Source organism: Magnolia sinica, chromosome 9, assembly GCF_029962835.1.
Source record: "Magnolia sinica isolate HGM2019 chromosome 9, MsV1, whole genome shotgun sequence".
Taxonomy (NCBI): Eukaryota; Viridiplantae; Streptophyta; class Magnoliopsida; order Magnoliales; family Magnoliaceae; genus Magnolia; species Magnolia sinica.
Genome location: NC_080581.1, coordinates 4,603,259 through 4,626,773, shown reverse-complemented (window position 1 = coordinate 4,626,773; position 23,515 = coordinate 4,603,259). Strand labels below are relative to the sequence as shown.

The window sequence follows — 23,515 nt, the reverse complement described above, 5'->3', positions numbered from 1 at the left end:
CTAAGAACATGGTGCTGATTTTATTAAATTTTTTTTGGGCTTGGATTTGTACTAATGGCTCATTTGGTAAAAACAGGTTGGGGCCGGGCTGATCCGTAAATCTGTCTGACCTAACATATTGCTACATTGATGTAAACGTATATACATCGCACTTCATATATGTTATGTTTGTTATGGCGAATAGACTGTCGGTGGCCATTAATCATATACTGTCCAACTCGATGCAATTTGATATGAAGGATGGTGGCCAGTCGCTAGGGGAAAAAAGAAGAAGACAGTTTTTCGGCAGCATGTTACCGGATGAGATCCAGTACCACTAGGTTTGGAGCATACGTGTGGCATTCCATGATTCAAACCATTAGTTCACCATAAGGCTTCATGAATGGGCCATTGACCAAAATTGCAATGATCAAATGATTTCGTAAAGTATCATATAAAACTTATGTTTTGGACTAGTGTGATTTTTATACGCCTTAAAGAGGTTTGGTTCCATTGATCACTAGGGTTTTTTCTGTCCTTAATGAATGAGAACGGTTTGGATGATTATAAAATTGTGGGTATGGCAAATGCAACACATACGAAGGGAGATAAAAATGGAGGCTGAAGGAAAGGGTTCAGCTACATGCAGAATAGGCTTTATAGATACCAATGCCCACTTTTCTAGAGGTGTGACTCATGCTTCGTTTTTGTACCGACATAATAATATGATCTGGCATAATGCATGTTCGATGTGGATGCTACATATTTATCGTTGGGCCTCGTAGGCCCCTAAATGCTACACTTGCGTCAAACATAAAAAGTGGGTGCGGGAAAGAGTTGAAAGGAGTAAAATACCCTCAGGTTGAAGGGCCATACAAACACCAGGACAAAATCCGAGTTGTTTTTCCCTCCCTACCAATAATTACAGGGTTAAAAATGTCCAAAAAGTTACTAGCGTTATATATAGAATAAATGTTGTGAGTTAGACCAACTACATGTTACATGTTGGTGTGATATTGACAATATGTCAAAATATCAACTATGTACCCTTGTACAAGAAATCGAATGGGCAACGAAGCTTTGCACATTCATATTATCATATATATATATATATATATTAAATTAAGTGCATTTCATCCACAATATATACAATGCTGGTAGTTTTATACATTTTTGCCCTTATAAATTAGTCTGAGAAACTGTTTATTAAAGAGTAAAATCATCATTAAAAAAAAAAGTAGCTGCTTGGCAAGGACAGTTGAGATTTTATCACACAAGATGCCATGAACGATTTAAATTGAACTTCTATGATTTGAATTAAACTTACTTCTTTTCACTTTTAATACTTGTAGCGCAAACCAATTTCTTCTCTTCTTTGCCTGTAGACGGTATGATAAAGGAAGTGTAGGCTCACCCTAATGACTGTTGACATCTACTTTGTACCACCTCGTGTGGCCACATCTAACAGCCGTCTATCTAATTAGCAAAATCCAGAGTCGCTTGAACTAGTAAGTGTCATCATCCAAACGGGTTCCTTGAGATGGATGAGTGGTGCCCACAGCTCAACGGTCCATGACAGGGGTGGTAATGGGACCAGCGGCTAATCAACCCAACCTTACAGGACCGAGGCTTGGGCTACCATACTTTTGCCCAATGACGGGGCTCGGTGTCTGAAGGGGGGGCCCAGACCAATGATGAATGGCCCAGTCCAATCATCAATGGCCACCATAACACAAAAACATTGACCATTTTAAGTTTAAAGATCATACGGTCCAGCTCATGTTTCACTGAACCCAATGCTGTATAGGAAGGGAGCCCTAATCCAGACCACTGATCTATTGGGCTCTAGCCCAAATGGACCATTTTTCATCACACCCCCCCCCCCCCCCCCCCATGGGACAATCCTGACCTTCCAGATTGGGTCATAGAACAGCCTAAACAACTAAAAATGACCAAGATTGTTCAGTAGGAACATCTTCTAGTGGGAATCATACTGAGTAAACTCTATGGGGCCACCATGATGTATGTATCTTATCCATACTGTCCATCCATTTTTACCATCTCGTTTTAGGGCATGAGCTCAAAGCTGAAGCATACCCAAAGCTCAAGTGGACCACACCACAGGAAACAATATGAATTGAATACCCACCGTTGAAAACTTTTGGGGGGCCACAAGTTTTGACCTTTGGATAGCTTGAATTTTGGGCTCATGCCATAAAATGAGCTGGAAAACAGATGGTTTGGATAAGACATACATCCACAGTGGACCCCATAGAGTTTACGCAATCCACTTCCGTTCTAGTCCGGGAGACTTTTTCGGCATGGTCCACCTGCAATGAAAACATGGCAACTTAGGTCTGGGATCATATTTTTTTTTTTAATTTTTATTTTTACACACGCACACACACCCCACACACTCAGGCGGTCACGCCAGTGGAATTTCACCACCCATGGATACTCAAACCCTTGACCGGGTGTTGAAACTCCTAAGAGTCTACCACCCGAGCAAGAGTAAGGATCCATGGTTGAGATGATATCAACCACCCGAGTCTACCAACTTAGGTCTGGGATCATATAATACCTGTTGAGATGATATCAATATCAAAACTCTATTTGCCTGTGCAATCCAAAAGCCATGTGAGGAAGTCTAAAACCAATTTTGCCCACAAGAGTGCTTACCTTTCCTTCTGTACCCCATCGTAGATTTAAGGACTCCACTTCATCACTCCGGCCCTTGCAGCTCATGAAACGCATGGTTCCTGCCAAAATTTTGAGAATGTGCCAAAAAACTACTGTCCGTTAATTTAACAATTTGCTGAAATTTCCAGCCGACCGCCCAAAAGCTCACATAGATCGGATAATCATGGACAACTAACTAGTGCAAATTTTAAGTGGCTGATCCATTGATTGGACGGTGAGGAATCGTGGATATTTTCACCTTTGAATGGTAGAGATGATTTAGATACCAAATTCAATACTTCACAAAGAAAACAAATGCAGCATGTGTCTAAGGAAACACTATAAGACCGCTCTACAGAAACAACCATTGCCATGTTTTGTTGTATACAACCCAGGAGGTCTGATCATGTGGGCATAGATCAAGCATCAAAACTGCGATTAGTGAGTCCCACAAAGCCAATATACTGAAAAGAAAATTGCCGAATACCAAATCCACCAGCCATTCCTTTGGCAACCGAGCAATAAAAGGATCAAACCAAAAACAGCCTCGACGTTTCACGATGCTCAGTTGTGGATGAATTGCTAAAGCTTTTACATGGTCAGCTACCACGCCTGCATCCTCCACCTTCATCCTTCTAGCAGCCATGCATAAAAAAATCGTTTCGTCTGTTCTTACATGGTCACTTTTGGATGAAAGTTACCAATTGTTAGAGAATACAAGAACACGTGCTTCACCAGCTGCACATCTGATCAATTTCAGATGAGATGAAGCCCCAGTGACCCAAACATTCTGATGACGAGCCAGCGGGACCTATATGTGGGGAGAAAGAAACATACCCACATGAGAAATGCAACTACATATGCGAGAAAGAAAATGAGGGAGACAGGATAGAAGAATGGGGATATACTCACTGAATATCTCTTCACTTTACAAAAGGGATGCCAGAAGGAACCCTTTGTGCATATTCATCGTATTCAGATCCAAAGAACTCCCTCAAGAAGAACTCTTCATATCTGTTTTCTCAAAGATTAAGAAAATCTGAAAACATTAACAGCAATACATGGGCGTGCGCATGCAGAGGGTGGTAATGCAAAACAAACAGGATGCTTGCAACTGAATTTATTTTTTTCTTTTTTTGAGTTAGCTTGTTAGTACACACCCATGTCAGTACACACACTCCATGTTAGCCACCCCCGCTAGGGATCGATACCAAGACCTCAAGTGTTGAAACGAGGTATCTCCACTCAGTCTGCCAGTTGAACTATGGATCTGGGTGTTGCTTGCAACTGAACGTTTACAAGGAGTTATTTGATATATTAGAAGAGTGATGAACCACAGCAACTGTACATGCAGCATATAGCTTCAATCCAAAATCATGGGTCCAGTGTTACAACCCAAAATCAAGCAACAGCCGATCCAAACCATCCAATTGATGGCCATCAAATGGATGATTAATATGGAGAAAATTCAACAGTGCGAATTCAACAAACCAATGCCTATTAATAGGGGTTAAGCATGTCCAATAAATCTGATTCTGGGGCTGTGCCCCCACAGAGTGGTCGGGCCCACCATCTGGATGGTTCGGATTGATTTGCATGTATGCAATGTGTGAAGCGGAAGTGTGCATATCCAATGTTTGGAAATCGATAATGCAGCTGCTTCTCAAGGTTTGGGTAGGTGTGGGCTTCTCTTTGGGTAATGGGACCCAGATTTGATTTTGGGAAGACCACTGGCTAGGGGACAGCATTCTCAGAACCAAATTTCCGAATCTTGTAGCCCTTATCCCTCAGAAATACTACTGTCAAGGAGTGCTTTTCTCAGTCCGGTGAAGCAGGCGCATGGGTTCCGGTGAAATACTACTTCTTTCTCACCTTCAATGAGTGGTGCCAGTTCCGGAGAATCTGGATGCTTGCGATAAATCTGGAGTATGCACGGTGAAGTCCCTACACAATCTTATTCGACGTAGATACCCAGATGTTAATTTCTGCAGTAAGGCTTATGGCGCTCCACCTAAGGTGGCTGTTTTTGCTTGGCTGATTGGCTGAAACAAAGGTCTTATGGCAGATAACTTGCGCAAACAGGGAATGATTCTTCCCAATATTTGCCTTCTCTGTAAAAGGGACGCAGAACCTGTCTTCCATCTTTATGTCCTGCTCATTCGCAAGGGGGCTGTGGTGCAGCATTTTGGATTTCTACAATTATCTCCTGGGTAATACCAGGAACTACAGAAGGGGTTGTTTGCCTCTTGGCATGGCAGTATGCCCATAGCCAACGTTAGGGCTAAATGGAGAGTAGCCTTGCTGGCTGGTCTGTGGACTATATGGGACGAGAGGAATAACCGCTGTTTTAGGGATATGAGTGGCTCCCTCTCGGCAGCTATTTCCAAGGTTTTCTCATCCATCAGGGAATGGAACCCTGATTAGAGATTGTTCTTGCTCTTTTTGCCCTGTTTTTAGTTGTTTCTTTCTTCCCCGTATTCTTTTGCCCCTTGGGGTTTTTTAATTCAATTCTTTACCTTTCAAAATACACTATCTACAGTATGAAAGGATACGGTATACGTGTTGAGAAGAAGCGCCAAGTAACCAAAGTAAAACCGACCGTGGAGATGGGATTGCACAGCATTATCTGAGTAGCAGGTGCCCAGATGAAAAAGCCGCAATATCCTGGGTGACGGACGAATCTGTGAAGCACGTGGAATACAAGTAGTTAATCTATGCATTCTACACAGGTCTATAAATCCAGATCTTCACCATGCCTGAAAGCATATATGTTAAAAGGTTTGCAATCAAGTACTGCTGTTGGCATGACCAATTCCGCAGGGAAACCAGTAAAACTGCTTTAAATGGAAGCGCGAAAATCATGTCAATAAGGAGAAAACTGAAGGGGGGGGGGGGGGGGGGGGGTGCGGCGGAATGGGATTGCTTTGAGATCTCTGAAGTTTGAAGTTGCCATTTCCAATCAATGCATAGGTTTAGTGAGAAAATAAAAATCTAGGATACAGTTGTTTGGGTTTAAGGATGGGATTTAGTTCATGGAAGAAGAAAAATCTAAGGATTTGGTTTAACATTTCATTGTTTTGATGAGAGAGAGAGAGAGAGGGGACCAATGGCTAGAAGATATGAAAACATTTTTTTTTTTTTTTTGAAAGATGATCAGATTGCAAAAAAAAAAAAAAGGCTGCTGAGAAAGCAGACTGCAATAGATGCAAGCAAAGCTGTATCAGCACAGACTGTCTAGGTCAAAGTCTTAGATAGGTTACCCAGGTCATGTTTTCTTGAACTAGCTATTATGTTCTTTGTTTGTCAAACACCTTGGAAAGGGGAGTAAAGATGGACTGCAGCACATGTAGGGAGCTGGATATGGATGGTGGCATATGTAGCGTTCATAGCGCATCTGCAGTACATTGACATGTGGCACATGTTGAGTGCTTGAAGATTGATGGTGGCACGTGCACATATGAGGCACTTAAAAATTTGGACAGTTGCACATGGGGCAGATTTGGCACATGCCACACATGTGCACGAAGCATTGTGTTCCCTCATGCACCAAACTAGGGGTAAACTACCCCTATCCTTATTCCACATTTTTAGCCAAGACATGCTATCCTCACTAACAGTCAAATTCTATGTTCTTGTGCATAAACGGGTTTGACAAACTACGGATAAGCTCTTTTAAATTTAAAATAAATAAATAAATAAAAGAAAAGACAAACTACAAATAAGCTGTCTATCCCGGACAACTTCTGTCCACATAACTTTGCCTAAATCCAATCCGCCCCCAAGGTGGAATAATTTTGTCTGGACATTCCCCACCTAGATCTCCATTTAAATGTAAGACTGTTACGTATCATATGAGATCAAGGTAAAAAGCTCTGCCTCTCTTCTATTGCAAGTCAGATTGTTCATGCACAGTCCTGGACTACAAAACCAAGAAGTTGGCCGATTTCCATTTAGCAGCTTTATACTGAGATCCACGAAAGGGTTGGACACAACAAAAGTTAAGTCTTCACATCAGTTGGGTTTTGGCACAGAGAAAAAAGCTAACCGTTCTAAAACCCAATTGCCTCCCATGACAAGCAAATTCCAGCAACCACTTACCTATAGATTCCATCAGTGACCAACTCATGGTGCTCTTCGTGATAAATCTTGATTTTGTGTGTGAAGGCACGACGGGCTGTTAGAATGGCAGTTTTACGTATGACCTCCCCAACTACCACCATCATAAGGCCAATGTTGCTTATCCACCAAAGCTCCTTCATTCCCGGAAATAGAAAAATCTCTAACACATATTCTAGCAATGCAAAAGCCATTGCCAAAAGATAGTGTTTGCTGATCAGAAGTGCTGCAAATGGATCAGAATGTAAAATTTTCAGTCAGAAATGTATTATTGTGAGAAGAGAAGTTTTTTTCAGGACCTAATTTGCAATTTGTACTTATACAATGATGCATAGACAAATCCCCTTTCCTGAACTAATTTTTCTAATAAGCACAGAGTCCTGTAATCTTCAACCACAGCAGAGTTTGCATGATAGATGGGTAAAAACACCAAGCACGATGGTTCACGAGTAAAAAAGTAAAAAACAAAGATAACAATGTCTTGGGAGTTATCTCATCCGATACTCTGGCTGCGTACGGTGCTTGATAAGCAAGCACACAAATGGGATGTGGCATGTATTAACTCAAATAAATTGACTAAATTGTGGAACTCAAGATCTCTAAGTTATAGTGCTTTAAATAAATTACAATACATAGCATGTAGCTTATGCTACGTAGCGTATAGTAGCCTTCATGCTAAGTAGCTCATGGAAATAGCTCAACATTAAAATTAATTAATGTTTTCAATGATTTGTAATATTTTTCTATTTTTAATAAAAATAATGCTTTCAATGGTTTTAGTAAAATAATATAAGTTACAGTGTTAAATCAATTTCATTGCTATTTCTTAATCTTTATACTAATCTCTGCCCTATTTTTCCTATCATTTTGTTATGTGGATGAAATTTCATGATATTTGGTGCAACCAAGTCCAGCCTTTATTAAAAATCTGGAAGTTGCATATAGCTTACACTACACGATGTAGCTTATGCCTTATGCTTCAAAACAGTGAACACCAGTGTATTAAATAGCGTGGTAGCATAGCATGTAGAGTACGCTACGTAGCGTAGCGTACAAAAAACGCTACGTAGCGTATAAAATAGCGTAAATACGCAGTAGCGTACGCTACAAGGGCTGTAGCGTACGCTACACATACGTAGCATGTAGTGTATATCGCGTACGCCTCAGGACTACCGTAAGAATTTTAAAATAAAAGTCATTTTAGTTAAAAACTTGTTATTAAATGGTGGTGACCGGGCATCTTTCCTTTTGAGTAGGTGGTGGGGGACTCATATTATAAGTCTTTTTTTTATAACTTAAAACAACCGCAATAGGCCTTTCGAACAACCCTATTGCAATGCCGCAGCAGCAGGAGGTTCCCCATTTTTGAAGTTTTGATTCCAAGATTTCGAAGAGCCCTTTCTCAAATCCAATTTTTGGAGTTCAATTGGAATTACAAGAGCATCATTTTGCTGGAATTTCAGGGGCATTGAAGCCCAAACAAGGGAGAAATCGCGTATCCCTCTTTTCGCAGCTGCGCAGACACATAACTCCCAAAAATCAAATTTCAGTTGATTAAATCTCTATTTAAGGTATATTTTGGCCCTTTAATCATTGTTAATTAGTTTTATTTTTATTTATGTTGAAATGTTGTGTTATTTTTTCCATTTTTTCAAATTTTTATTTTATTTTATTTTATTTTATTTTATGGGGTCTGTGGTGTGTATGGCATGGATTTGACCCATCCAACCATCACGTGGGACACATGCGTGGGGTCCACTGTGGTGTTCTATGCCACAACCCACGTGTGGGGGTCCTCTGTGGTGTTTTATGCCATGGCCCACATGCGTGGGGTCCACTGTGGTGTGTGTATGGCATGGCCCACATGCTTGGGGACCATTGTGGTGTGTGTATGGCATGGCCCACATGCGTGGGGTCCATTGTGGTGTGTGTATGGCATGGCCCACATGCGTAGGGTCCACTGTTGTGTGTGTATGGCATGGCCCACACATGTGGGGTTCACTGTGGTGTGTGTATGGCATCGCCCACATGCGTAGGGTCCACTGTGATGTATGTTTTTATGAAGAATGTGACATTTATATATTTTGCTTTTTTCTTACTATTTAATATATATATATATATATATATATATATATATATATATATATATATATATATATATATATATATATATATATATAAAAAATAGAAGTATTGTGTAGCTTACGCTAGACGCTACGCTATTTCGCTACACGCTACGGAGGGTTGAACGCTACGCAATACGCTACCGCTATTTAAAACACTAGTGAACACCGTGCTATATGCTAGCTATTTAAAACACTGGCTACGGCCTAAAAATCAGATTGGTTGGAAAATCTTAAAGTCAGATTTGTGGACAGTTTTTTCTAAAATAAGACAATTAGATATTTTCATTCTCAACCGTCCAATAAATGCCCTACAATCTAATATTTAGATAATGAAATAAGAGTAAATTTTGGTTGATGATACATCAAAACTGGTACCCATAACCCAGATGGTTTAGTTTGAATTACTGGTATGCCATTTATGCAATTTCACAGTAGTTTTTAACTGCCTGCATATTATCCATCACACTCTGCCAGAGCATCAAAGTATTTCTTGTGTCTATTTTATAGTAGTACTTTTTTTTTAATATAGTAGTGCTGGATAGCATACTCTGAGCTTTACTAAGCACACACACGTGTCAATAAAGCTCATGTACACACCACACATGTGCCAGCATGGCACATAGGTGCAAGAGCCAATCCATCCATCATGTTGGTCCAACCCTTTACACATTTTCCCAAAAAATAAATCTGGTCCACTTAGCATGTGGATGCCAATATTAGAAACAGGCGGATGGGTTAGAAAACTTTGGCCAAGTTTTTGAGAGCCATCCTTTTTTTTTTCTTCTTCTTCTTTTTTACAAATTGTGGCCCACCTAACCAGTGGATCAACCTGAATCTTGGGCTAGGGCATTGATATAGTGGTGCCTTTCTAATAGATGGATTGGATCTCAGACCTGAGATGCTATGATGGCACGTGTCTGGGTTTAGTAATGCTCTTTTTTTTTCTGGGTGATGGGTAGATTCTCATCATCAACGGCTAGTTCCAAAATGTTTACTTTTATCATCCAGCCTTCTCAAAGCTTTAAAAAAGAAAATAAAAGAAAAAAAGACGTGCAATGATAAGCTTATGCTTCAACAAAATTTTCCACTTTTTTAAAAAATTGACATGCTTAACTATTTTTAAGCAAATAAATATGCTTTCACATATCTTAGTACTCCCCCTCTCATTCTCTACCATCAATTAGGCTAAAAATAGATCATCTTTAATTGTGGGAATCAAAATACAAGCATGAAACAAGACTGATACAAGGACGATGACCAATGTTGTCAAATGTGATCGCATACACGCACATGTGTGAAGAAATCGCATATGCCAATTTCGGCACATATGCGACATTATGCAATCGTATGCAATTGCATAATGGCCCAACGGTCAGAAATCTGACTGTTGAGACTATTTTTCTTTCTCTTTTTTTTTTTTTTTTTTTTTTTTTTTTTGCATTTTCAACATCTCCCCCCTATTCTCTTACATTCTCTCTCTCTCTCTCTCTCTCTCTCTCTCTTTTTGTTAGCTTGTTGGTACACCCACTGTCAGTTCACACTTCACTGTTAGCCACCCCCACTAGGGAATAGATACCAAGACCTCAGTTGATAGCTCCTTCATTCTCTACATTCTCTAAGACTGTTTGATAGCACTGAATTGATAGTAGATGGTAGTAAAATCACCATTATTAGGATCACCGCGTGTTTGATAGCAGGAGCTGTAGTTTAGCATAATTCCTGACGAAGCTTCTCCTGCATGCTCCCACAAAATTTTCCCTGATTTGTATCTTTCTGCTCATTGCATGCGTGTGTTGCGATATTTGTAGTACAGTTTGCTCCTTTTTGTGGGTCCCACATATTCATACTTCTGCCCGATTGAAGCTGTCCGTCTGTTGTGCAAGATCTCGTCTTAGATGTGTGTACGAAAATTGAAGTCAACATCATCTCAAGACAGCCACATTCAGTGATCGGTTTGTGATTACCACTGTATTTTGAGCGCATGGCCCACCTGACATTTGGCTGCTTGTCATTTATTGGCTCATGGAGTAAGTTGTGCTCCTGAAATAGAGGGACAGCTGGGATCTCTCATACATAGCCCAATGTGGGACCCACACCATGAGACGCACTGAAAGTAGTGAGGTAGCGCAGGTACTGCAAACAGGTCATCTCTCATTTTTCCCAGGCGTATCAAACACAGGACAAGAAATTAGTTTCAACAAGACTGGAGCCAACCGTTGAGTCATAGGTAGTCCTCACCAATGTTGTCGAATCACATATGCAATCATGTGCGATTGCATATGCCTATGCACATATGCGATCACACAATCACATATGTGGCCGAATTTAAGGGTAACTTTCCTAAGTTAATAGATAACTAATTTTACATATTTAAAATATATTTGAGGGAAATAAAATCAATTAAACAATTAATTAAACATCAAGTGCTTGAATCTTGATCTTCCAACTTCCAAGAGAGGGAATGCAAGAGAAAGAAATTAAGACCACTTGGAAGTAGGAAATGAGAGAGAGAGAGAGAGAGAGAGAGAGAGAGAGAGAGAGAGAGAGAGAGAGAGAGAGAGAGAGAGAGAGACCACTTGGAATTAAGAAATGTAAGAGAAGAAGAGAGTAAGAGAGTTTTGAAGTGAGAATATTGAAAATGGGGGAGGTTTGGAAGCCTTTTATAGAATTTTTATTTTTATTTTTTTAGAAAAAAAATTAATAATGTGCCAACCATTGGCCAATATGCGATTGCATATGATGTATGCGATCGCATACATCACATATGTGATTGTTTATTTTCACATATGTGCCAGATCGCATATGCATATGTGCACATGACAACAATGGTCCTCACCCACATCTGAATCAGTGGTCTCACATGGATAAAATGTCAGAAATCTCTTTTCTTTTTTCCATTCCAGCAACCGGCACAGATACACCACTTCAACAATGTTCCATCTCTGATCGTGCTATTACTGTGCAGATGTTTGAACGCCTTTGTAGATAGCGGCATCAATGTTTGTCTAACCAGAAAGATGTTGTCAAGGTCGTCCAGCTGGACTTCATCTTCTCCAGCTTCAAACTTCAAACAATGTTCTCCTATACCACCTCAAACATTGGATCTGGGTGTGTCTTTGCATCTTCTTCGGTCTCATGTTGCATGCACTGTTGTAGATTGGATGCATTTCTTCCATGAATTGTGTTTAAGATATAAGCTTGTCTGAACCTCAGACAAACACCATTAGTGTTGTCATCTGAACGTTATTCATTGATCTGGAAGAAGAAACTCCTAATCAAGGAAAAAGAGAAAGTCGAAAGAACACCATTGCACCCTCTATGCATCGGCCACGATCCATTTCATCCACCATCCAGGACCTGTGTCTAATATATATGCTTGTGTGTGTCTTAGACATTGGTTGAAGCTATTTATGATGGACCACCATAGGCCTTCATCACTTGTTCGTTGAATTTTCTACTTTGTTGCTATCAAACAAGGAATTTGAGTGCATGTGTATGGATGGCAGTTCTGGTCAGTGAATCAAACAACAGAAATGGACCTGCTATTGAAGTAGATGGTGGAGAGAATTACTAATGTAATTACCATCATTACCTTTTACCACACTTTAAATTCATTTCGTGGCTATCAAATGGGGATTAAGTCTAATCTCTACATTCATTCTTCACATTCTCTGAATCTCTACATTTCTCCCTCATTCATTCTCTTACATTCTTCAATCTCTACATTCATTCTCTACATTCTCTTACAGTCTCTAATCTCTCATTCATTCTCTACATTTCTCTCTCTTTCTCTTACATTCTCTAATCTCTCAAGTCTCAAGTCCCATTTATTCTCTACATTCTCTATTACTAACCTTCTCTTTCAAGTGCTTTTTAAAAAAAAAATTTTTTACTCAAGTGTACAAGTGTACAAGGCAATGAGCTACAAGATTCAAGATTCAAGATGAAGTATAAGTGAAGAAGGAGACAGCTCTGATGACAACGATAATGATGACGATGGTGTTGATCTGATGCCACAATGGCAACTGGATCAATGTATATAGTATTAGTATGTTTATTTTTTATATTTTATTATTTTGTAAGTTGTGTGTGTGTGTGTGTGTGTGTGTGTGTGTGTGTGTGTGTGTGTGTTTTGTAAATTGTATTTGTACATTAAGTTGTAAATTGTAACTTAAAACTTGAAAGTTCCATTTATCAATAAAATTTCTATGTTTGAAGTTCTTAATAATTAAATAGCTTATAAATTGTATTTGTACATTAAATAGCTTGTTAATTGTTTTGTTAAATAGATTGTTGATGTACTTATTTTTTGTTGATTGCATTTGTCTCAAACAAACCTAAAATAAGTAAAATAAGTTATCTAATCACTTAGGGAAGTTTTCCCTAATTTTTTTTGCATTTTAAAAAAAATTTCTCCCCTTATTTTTCATTTTTAAAACTTTTCATATATATATATATATATATATATATATATATATATAATTTGACAACATTGATGATGACATCCATCAGTTGTTTTGTCATGAAGTAAAGTTCCAACTAATTAGTTTGTGTAACTCTGATTTTGGGTGTCATTCCCATTTCTCTATGTTTTCTCCAACGAAGTCTTCCCTCTATCTGAACGAGTACGTTCCAACAGTTTTCATAGATCAGGAAAGAATCAATATATCATAACACACCCACAAATTGGAAGAAGAAAATGGCATCGGCATCAGCCTCAGCATGGATAAAGTGACCAAGATAATGGAAGTAATGCATTGTGAAGCTCCCTATAGCACATATCACCACAACTGAATCATATGCCACACAATGAAGTGGACCCTGCTTGATCCCTCTACCTCCTAAAAAGTAAATGGAGTCCGATTTGAACCGCACTAGCATACTTCATGTAGGTACATAACGGTAACCTCGCCTGGGTACCTACCACTAACCAAGCACCACGTGGGGGGGAACTTTCATGAGATCCAACCTGTCCATAAGGTATGCTGCCTCATCTTCACCTTGGAACCCAAAAGTCTTGATGACCCAAAACTCAAGTAGGCCACACTGTAGGAAACGGTTGGGATGGAACGTCCACCATTAGATTTGTGTAGGGCTCACCATGATGTTTATATGCCATTCAATTCATTAACCTGATGTACCTCATTAGGATGAAAGGGAAAAAAGAAATCCCATTATTCAAAAACTCAAGTGAGTCATGCCCCGATAATCTAGAGTTTTTTATGTAATTTTAAACTGGATGAATGTTGAATCAGCCTGACTTTTGGGATCAAGACCAAACAAGCGATGGAAGGGATGGATTTCTTGCACATCAAATCGCTGTCCCACATTAGAGAAAGCTACCTTTGATAGGTACCTACACGAAGTACTCAAGTGTTTCCCATCCAATTCCATCCGAAAATTCATAAGGTTCAGATGCAACTAACTCTCGCAATTACTGTTTTGTTTTCACACCAAACCATTCCCATTTTTATGTAATGTTATTATTATGGAAACATCCAATGCTCGTTCCCGACTAATTTTGCTCATGTCTTGAACAAGTGGGCCCACCATTCAATGATCAAGAACATTCAACCAGTAGGCCTACCACATCCACCACGGGAGTCGAAGTGTCCAACCCTCGTACTGCAAATGGGTGCAAAAAGGACATCACTAGCAGTCCGCATGCTACAGGAAGCAACCCATCTGATTGTTGGCTGCTCGATTTGTTTTTAATAATGAGAGCATGCCAGAATCGATACAGCGGCTCGATCCAAACCAATCAACTTTGATCCCAAGCGTCAAAATAATCAGACACATCCAATATTAACATATATGACCAAATTCTGAGAAGATCGATCGCTTACTTAGCCACTTGCAGAAGTTTATATCGATCAGGCGATAATCGAAGGATAGGGTTCTTCCTCTGAAGATGGGTTACTTTATGTCTTCCACAAGAAAGGACTTTCAGAATACCATTGCAAATCAAACAAAAGGAAAAATTCACAATCGGTCACTAAGAGCAACTGCAAGAATGTGTCTCTTGAAAGAAGTGCTTGATATTGGATAAAGAACAAATCCAGCGTATGAGCATAGACTTGGATTACAACTAAAAATTATGGCTACGAATTACCAATACTCCTAGAATAAGCTTATATAAAAGATAAATTGATAAATTTGTTATTGGTTAGTTTTCTTTTGAGATTGTTCGGTTGTTTTTCACATTCCTCTGCTATTTATAGATTTTTGTTGTAGCTTGTTCTTCCAGATCATTCTTCCATTATTGCAACGGTTACGGTAGCCGAAAAGTCTCTCTTTAGATCCTTTTTTTCTATTACGTCTTGATCGTTCCTCTTCTCTAGACCAAGCTTTGATTTTGGTCGTTAATCGATCATTGGCCGCATCTCTTTTGTTGGTCACTCGCCCACGCTCTACTCAACTGCTCTTCGCATCTTTTCATTTTGACCTCTCGACCAAGCTTCTCAGCCGCATTCCATTTCCTAGCTTCCCTCAGCTACTTGGTTTGCTTTTGAATACCTTTTAACTACCCATGTTTTGTCATCCAGTCAGTTATGATTCCGTAAAAAGCATTCCAAGCATCATTTAAGATCTTGGTCGTTAATCGATCATCGGCCGCATCTCTTTTGTCGGTCGCTCACCCATGCTCCACTCAACCACCCTCCGCATCTTTTCATTTTGACCTCTCGATCAAGCTTCTCAGCCGCATTCTATTTCCTAGCTTCCCTCAGCTACTTGGTTTGCTTTTGAATACCTTTTAACTACTCATGTCTTGTCATTCTGTCAGTTGTGATTCCGTAGAAAGCATTCCAAGCATCATTTAAGATCTTTACCATGTTATATCTTTCCCTTGCTACACCACGTATCATTTCCAAATGGGTTTTCCAAAAAGGTCAGAAATAGGGTACAACACTGATCAAACCGATAATTTGCAACAAGGATTGTATAATAATACCCCATTTCATATCAGCTGATCCATCTAACAATAATAACAGTCCGTTGAACTCATCCAAATTCTCTAAATATCCAGACTAGATCGATCAAATAATAATAATAAATGCAAATCCATAGAAACAATTGCCACAAACAATCTCGGGGTAATTCCCTATTGAAAAAAAAAAAAAAAATCAGAAAAAAAAAATGCAGAGAGAGAACGTACAGCTGAGAGAAACACGGAATCTCCCGTGGATGGCGACGGCCAGGGCATATTCGGAGCCATGAAAGAAGGCAACTGCTGCGAAGAGCTGCCCTAACTGCCTGTAAGACGTGTACCCGAAGAAATCCGCCATTTTCGACCGTGAAAGGGCTTGAACTTCTTCGGCTCTGATGCCGGGAGCGATATTAGGGTTTTCAGAGAAAATCGAAAATCTAGGGTTTGGTTTCAGAATCTGAGAGGATTCAAATTCGAAGGGCATCGATCGAGGTTCTCATTTATCAATTCCAGATTGATTGATTTATGAAAGGAATTCTATAACGTGAGAAAAAGAGGGATTATTGTGCTGTAAAAAAGGAGAAAATAAGAAAAAAGGAATACGAGGGGACGCGGCTTTCGCAGGAAGTTCCTGCACTGGGAACGCAGGTGGGGCCCACTGGGATGTTTGTGAGAAATCCTCACCGTCCATCCGTTTTGTGAGTTCATTTTAGAAGTTTTGAATGATGCTAATATTTTTGTTTTCAGTTATTAACGGTATGGATGGCATGTAAACATCACCGTCGAACCAGGGAAGTTTCAACGGTAAGAATTTTCCTATCTTTTCCTTTAACTACGACCCACTTGAGTCTTGGATCCTGTTCAAGTTTGGTATAATCGCCTAAAATTATCTCACAAAACGGATGGCCGGAGTGAATTCCTGAAAATCATCACGGCGGGCCCCACCTGCGTTCCCAGCGCTGGAACTTCCTGCCGAAGGCTTCCGCGTCCGGGTTTGAGCGAGGAGCGCGTAGCATGCACGCAACTCCGTTGCATTCAAGTGTTATCACGGTTAAAAATGTTATGACGAAGACGTTTACTTAGTGAGAGCGGATTCGGTGAGACCCATGTCTCGCCCAGGACGGTGCGGCCCACCTTGATGTATGTATTATGTATCCACGCCGTCCATCTGTTTTTACAGATCATTTTAAGCCATTATTTCAAAAAAATAAGTTGATCCAATTATCATGTGGACCATACCATAAGAAACAATGGTGATTGCCTATTAATGGGCCACAAAAGTTTTCAATCAAGCTGATATTTGTTTTTACCTTCATCAAGGCTTATGTGACCTTATCAACAGATTTTCTGGTAAATAAACACCATGTAAACATTAACGTGCACCTTAAGAAGTTTTTAATGGTAGGACCCGTTCTCACCCAGGAGGGTGCCCCACTTATCGTGGGGTTAACATGAGGTGGTGATGCATGTATTATGTATTCATGCCGTGTAAACATTTTTCTATATTATTTTAAGGTATTATCTAAAAAATGAAACATATCCAATTATTAGGTGGAGCATACCATAAAAAATATTGGTGATTGACCATCTAATATTAAAAACTTCTTATGGCACACCTTAATGTTTCCATAGTGTTTATTTACCATTCAATTGTTGGTAAGGTAAGGTAAATCTAGATGAAGGGAAAAAACAAATAAAAGCTTGATCTAACACTTTTGTCGCCCATTAATAATTAATCACTGTTTTTTCTATTAGTATGGTCCACCTGATAATTAGATTACCTCATTTTTGAAATAATGCCATAAAATGATAATGATATGAAATAACAAATGAACAACATGGATACATAGGACATGTATCAAGGTGGGCCCCAGGTTAACCCCACCTTAAGGGCCGCACCATCTTGGGTGAGGCTGGGCTCTCACCTAATCCGCTCTCATGTGTGATGTGGGTGTATGAAAAAAATAAAAATTAAAAGAAAAAAGGTGGGCCACCATGAAAATACATTTAAAGATTTTTTTAATAGTTGAGAGAGGACACCAACTTTCATTCCTTACAAGTCGCTATGATATGTATTTAAAATTAACTCTGATCATGAGATGTCTAATCTCATAATAGGGTGAAAAAATCAGGCTAAACTACTGTTCATATGGGCCACATTAAAAGAAGAAGTTGAAAGAGACATCTACCCTTAATTATTATAAGGCCCACCATGACAATTATATCAAATTTAGTGTAATCATTAAATGCCACACCAAAATTCAAGCAAGTGCACAAAAATCAAGACATTATATGATTCATGTGGGCCACACCAAGAGAAATAGTTTATATGGCAAGCATTGCCTTATGAACTATTTACAATTTTATGATCTCCTAAATCACACATGGAATTATTTTTAAGCCATTGTTCTTACATTGTGTGAATCACCTAGTCATTCAGTGGATTTTACATTAACATTGTGGTCAGCTCACCTGAGCCATTATCCATTAAGCATTTTTTTAAAAATCAGGTTGACAGGCTGTTGTAACTGGTCCAATCCCAGGCATATTGATAATCCAGCCTGATCTTTAAGGGGGTGTTTGGTGCATAAGATTACATGGGTTTAAGTAGGATGGAATTAGGAAAATGCAATGATTATTGGGTGTAGGGATTGGCTTGGCGTTTGGAAAGAAAGTGGATTGGTAAATCTCCCTACCACTACCGGTTGGTGCCCTGTGGCCCTCACCATGATGTATATGTATCATTCATGTTGTCTACCCATTCTTCTAGATCATTTTATGGTAAGAGCCCAAAAATGAGTTTGATCCAAATCTCAAGTGGACCACACAGTGTTGACTGAACGGCCACCATTAAAAACTTTTTTGGGGCCACAAAAGCTTTTGATCAAGCTAATATATATTTTTTTTCCTTCACCTAAGTCTTTATGACCTAATAAACCAGTTAGATGTCAAATAACTATTACAGTTGACCTAGGAGGATTTTAATGGTGGAATTCAATCACTACTGTTTTCTCATGATGTGGTCCACCTGAGATTTATGTCTACCTCATTTTTGGGATCAAGCCCTAAAGTTATATTTCAAAATGGATGGACGGCATGATATATATATATATATATATATATATATATATATATGTGTGTGTGTGTGTGTGTGTGTGTGTGTGTTTCAACATTATACATCTAGGTGCACCCTGATCCATATCTTAAGTGGTAGACTGAGAGAAGATACCTCGTTTCAACACTTGGGTGATGGTATCGATTCCCTAGTGGGGGTGGCTAACAGCGGAGGGTGTACTAACAGCAGGGTGTATACTAATAAGCTAACCCAAAGAAAAAAACATTATACATCCGGGTAGTATTCCTTTTGGTACATGCCCAACTCGAGTTTCTTGGACCTATCTTATTTTTGAGCTCGTGCGTTAGATTAAGCTTGCAAAAATAATTAATGTGTGAATTTTTTTTCAACCATAGTATAAACCTTTTCTATCATTGAAAGATGGCCCAGATCAGAGAGTCTTGACAATATATAGCATTGTGTTATCTTAATGGAACATCCGGCCCATGAAAAGAGTGGACCATGCCGATCACCTGAAGTGAAAATCGTAGCAATCTATTGATTAGGTGGGACACACGATGATGTTGAGTTAGACCATTGTCTGTACATTGCTTTCAATGGTACAAACCACATGATGAATGTAACATCCTGGTTTTCATTCTAGGTGATCATTATGATGGGTCCCACATTTTTCACGGACTGGATGTTATGCACAGATTACAGGTCAGAGAAAATAAAGCGTTGTATGGTAAGTCAACATACAACCTTGCATGTGATCATTTCTCCGTGGAGTTATAACATGGGCAGGCCAGGTTTGACTGAGGATCGACCCAAGCCCACTGGCTCACCCTAACCCAGGCCCAACCAGGATTACCATGTCCTTGCTCCTTGATGCTAACCCATCTCGGGTGGGAGCAGATTAGGTGTATATCCACGCCGTCCATCCGTTTTTCCATCACATTTTAGTATGTGATCCCAAAACTTAAGAAGATCAAAATATCAGGTGGACCACACCACTAGAAACAGTGGTGAATGACCATTAAAAATATTTTGTGGGCCACCAAAGTTTTATATCAAGCCAATATTTGTATATTCCCTCCATCCAGATCTGGTTGACCTTATCAACAGATTGGATGGCAAATAAACATTATGATGGGCCCCTAGGAAGTTTTTAATGGTGGATATTCAATCACTATTCCTGCGGTACGGTCCACCTGAGATTTGGATCTACTTAATTTTTGGGACCACGTCCTAAAAATAGGCTGAAAAGACGTGGATATATGAAAAAATCATCAAGGTGGGCCCCATGGACAGGCCCTTTTTAGTGTTTGGATATTGGTTTTGAATCCGGCTCAGGTGGGGTCTATGTGTTAAATAAGGCATTTACAGTGTTGGCCCACCTGAATGGATGGATGAGATCACATGCATGCGTACCACATTGTCACATGTGCGGTGTAAACAGGCTATCTTATATGCATACGGCGTACAAACCTCTGTTAGAATAATTAATATATATGTAATTTTAAAATTAAGTGGACCCCACCTAGACCAAGCCCAACCCAATTTTAATCGGATCCAAAATGGTGGAACTGAACCTGGTATGATTTCTAAACGGGTCCGGGAATTTGGACCATGACCCGCTTAAATTGAGTCGGGTCCATCGGCTACTGCAAAAAAACTCATCGACGGGAAGATTCCAATATTAACCCTTTGGTATCTGGCCGTTTTTACCGTCCAATGTGAACCGTTGCTGTATTTTACTTTTACCCACCACATATTGGTGGGTTCAATTATTCTGATCATCAAGACAACTGATATTGAAAGTTGACCGTCCATTTTGTGGTCCTTTAGAGGAGGAAGCATGCATGAGCGATATTACTTGCAAGTGCCATCTGCAAACCCGGATGGGCTATTTTGCATAGAATATATATTTTTTAATTATGGTTTGAAAAAGACTAGAATTAAAAATGATAATCCATTTGAATTTTATATAAATTTTTATTTTGGTTTGATAAACACATGTAGAAATGGAATAATTTTAAACTCTGTTTTAAAATGATGTATTATTTTAAAATTGAAATTGAGTATACAAAGTAATGTCCATCAAGCATGTACACATCTGACAATTAAAATATGATTTTGCTATTTCACTTAGGTTTTACAATAATCCATGTAAAGTGGGGCCCATTATTTGGACGGTTTAATTTGAGCTATACTCGTGTTTTTGAAATTGCGTTGATTGTCTAATACGACACCACATTACACGGAAGCTTAGTAGAACTTATAATTACGGCTAAGTCCTATATGAGGTGTGAATATGATCGGTTAAAATTACTTTACCTAATTAATTAATTTACCAATTATAAACAATTAAGGCTTAATGGTCCAATTCTCATATACTATAAATGATACAACATGTTGATCAACTACTCTATATGATAAAGATACCGATATCGTGTGTACTTACAAGTTAAGTGCCTAGCATACAATTGAATTCAAGCATTTATATAATTCAACTAATTACATAATTAAGTATAAATATAATTGCGAACACAAGTATGTATAGTGGTTTGGTTATTTGCCTACTCTAATCCCGGCAAATGCACTCTCCTCAAGTGTACCAGATTTCAATATCTTAGGAGTTTTCAATATAGGTTCACGCCTAACCCTTAGAGCCATACATGAGAACCTATAATAGTTTTATACGGGCTAACCAATAACCTCTAGTGTACGACCTGTATCCTAGCTTGTACTGTTCCGTAGGTTTCCACGGTCCTCTTCGTCGAATTCCGACAATTTGCGACTTATAATTGACGTTTGCGCACGACCCTAAGTCGTATCTCGTAGATTTGAGTTGGCTCAATCCGAGACTTGTACCATTGCGATCGTACCGTCGCCGTGGTTCCAACGTCGCGTCTTGCACACCGATCCGATACCCTGGCGAGGAGATGTGAGCCCGTGTTCAATTCGAGAAAACACCGTGCGTTTGCAATCCCAAGAGAATCTCTATATTATGTCTCATCAATTAATCAATCAATCACCTCATGTTAATTACAAGAGCAACCCCAAAGTTAACTCTCTCCCTTTCTCTCTCTTACACACCCGTACATGTCAAGTACATCTATCAATTCACATCCATCACTCACACCCATCACCTCTCTTACAATCACCCCTTCTCTCTTTCTTTCTCTTTACATTTTCCAAGCAACTAAAGAAGTGCACGTCCAAGCACTCCAAGGAGAGAAAAGTGTGTTGTGTGTGGCCCACTTCCTATCCCAAGATCCATTATCCTAGCCCTTCATTTCTCATCATCTTCCATCAAAGTGAGACACAAGGAGATCGATGTTCCATCGGACCAAGAAGATCAAACGGTGGGTGTTCTATAGGTTTAGATTCCATGTTTTGATGATGGGCCAAGTGGGGCCTACCGATTGATGGTATGGATCTCACTTTGGACCCTAGATGTGGTCGATGGCCCACTATGATTCTCGTGATCATTCCATGATGGGGCCATTTTCTATGAACCCCATCATGATGTTTACTTTCTAGTTCAAAAGGGGTCATTTAGACCTTCCATTTTGGTGAAGAAGGAATCTCCATCGTTAATTTTGATTTGGTGGGCCCACATGTATTGGGACCCACTTGATGTATAATTGAATGCATGGAAGGGAGGGCCCATAGTGTCGGGGTCCCTCCATCACACGTATTTCTCTCTCTCTCTCTCTCTCTCTCTCTCTCTCTCTCTCCCCTTCTCTCTTTCATTTTTTTGTCATGATGTGGTCGTATGGCCCACCCGGATGGACCCCATCATGAAGCATGTATTTTATCCAAGCCATCTGTAGGTGGGGCCTACATTGAAAATGTGTTGTAACCAAACCGTCTAGCGTCTAGGGATGCTGGACACAGCCACACAGTGAAGTGTGAACTGACAGTGTGGTGTATTGACCAAGCAAACAAAAATATCAGTTTGATTTAAAACTTTGGGTGGACCGCTCATGCAAGCCCCACCTTGATGTATAAATCAAATCTACGCCATCCATCTTATTTCTCAGCCCATTTTAGGCATTGAACTGAAAAATGAAGCCAATCCGATTTTCTGGTGGGCCATAGCTTAGAAAACAGTGATTTTTACTGTTTAAATCAGTTAGGGCCCATCTTGATGTTTCTACACACCAAAACATGCTGAATATTGGGCTTGTTGGTTCGTCTTGAGTCCTAGAATCTAATGGTGGAGTTGATCCACCTGATGCGGGCCCCACCTAGGAAAATCCATAAGAAAATAAAAATAATAAAAATAAAAACATGCAACAGCGTCCTGCTGCTGCGTTACTTAAGGGGCAGGGACGTGGATCCCAGTCGTGGCCCCCACTGTGATGTGTGTAGAACTTCAACACCGTGCATTGATGGGGCCCCTTCTAATTGTGGGCCACCCCAAAAATCAGCCGTGCAACAAGCTCAGGTGGTCCACGCCACAGAAACAGTGAGGGATTGAACGTCTGCCATTGAACTCCCTTGGAGTCCAGAAGTTTTGGATAAATATAATATTTATTTATTTTGGTCTTTGTGACCTTATTAATAGATTGGATGGAAGATAAACGTCGTGGTGGGCCCCACGCACGAGGTATGTGCTAT

At 39.6% G+C, this 23,515-nt stretch overlaps 1 protein-coding gene across 3 annotated transcripts; it reads right to left on the bottom strand.

Annotated features, from left to right (window-relative positions):
- Positions 1–3,163: 3,163 nt before the first annotated feature.
- Positions 3,164–16,449, bottom strand: LOC131256711 (protein-S-isoprenylcysteine O-methyltransferase B-like). Of its 3 annotated transcripts, none has more exons than XM_058257716.1 (5): positions 16,057–16,449; positions 6,757–7,000; positions 5,211–5,339; positions 3,567–3,672; positions 3,164–3,469 (listed from the first exon to the last, which is right to left on the bottom strand). In XM_058257716.1, the coding sequence occupies exons 1-4, from the start codon at positions 16,310–16,312 to the stop codon at positions 3,582–3,584; spliced, it is 720 nt and encodes a 239-aa protein (XP_058113699.1). In that variant the 5' UTR covers positions 16,313–16,449; the 3' UTR covers positions 3,164–3,469; positions 3,567–3,581. The 3 variants fall into 3 exon arrangements, with proteins under 3 accessions (XP_058113699.1, XP_058113698.1, XP_058113702.1); XM_058257715.1 differs by having other exon boundaries at positions 3,571–3,672; XM_058257719.1 differs by lacking the exon at positions 5,211–5,339 and having other exon boundaries at positions 3,571–3,672.
- Positions 16,450–23,515: the final 7,066 nt, after the last annotated feature.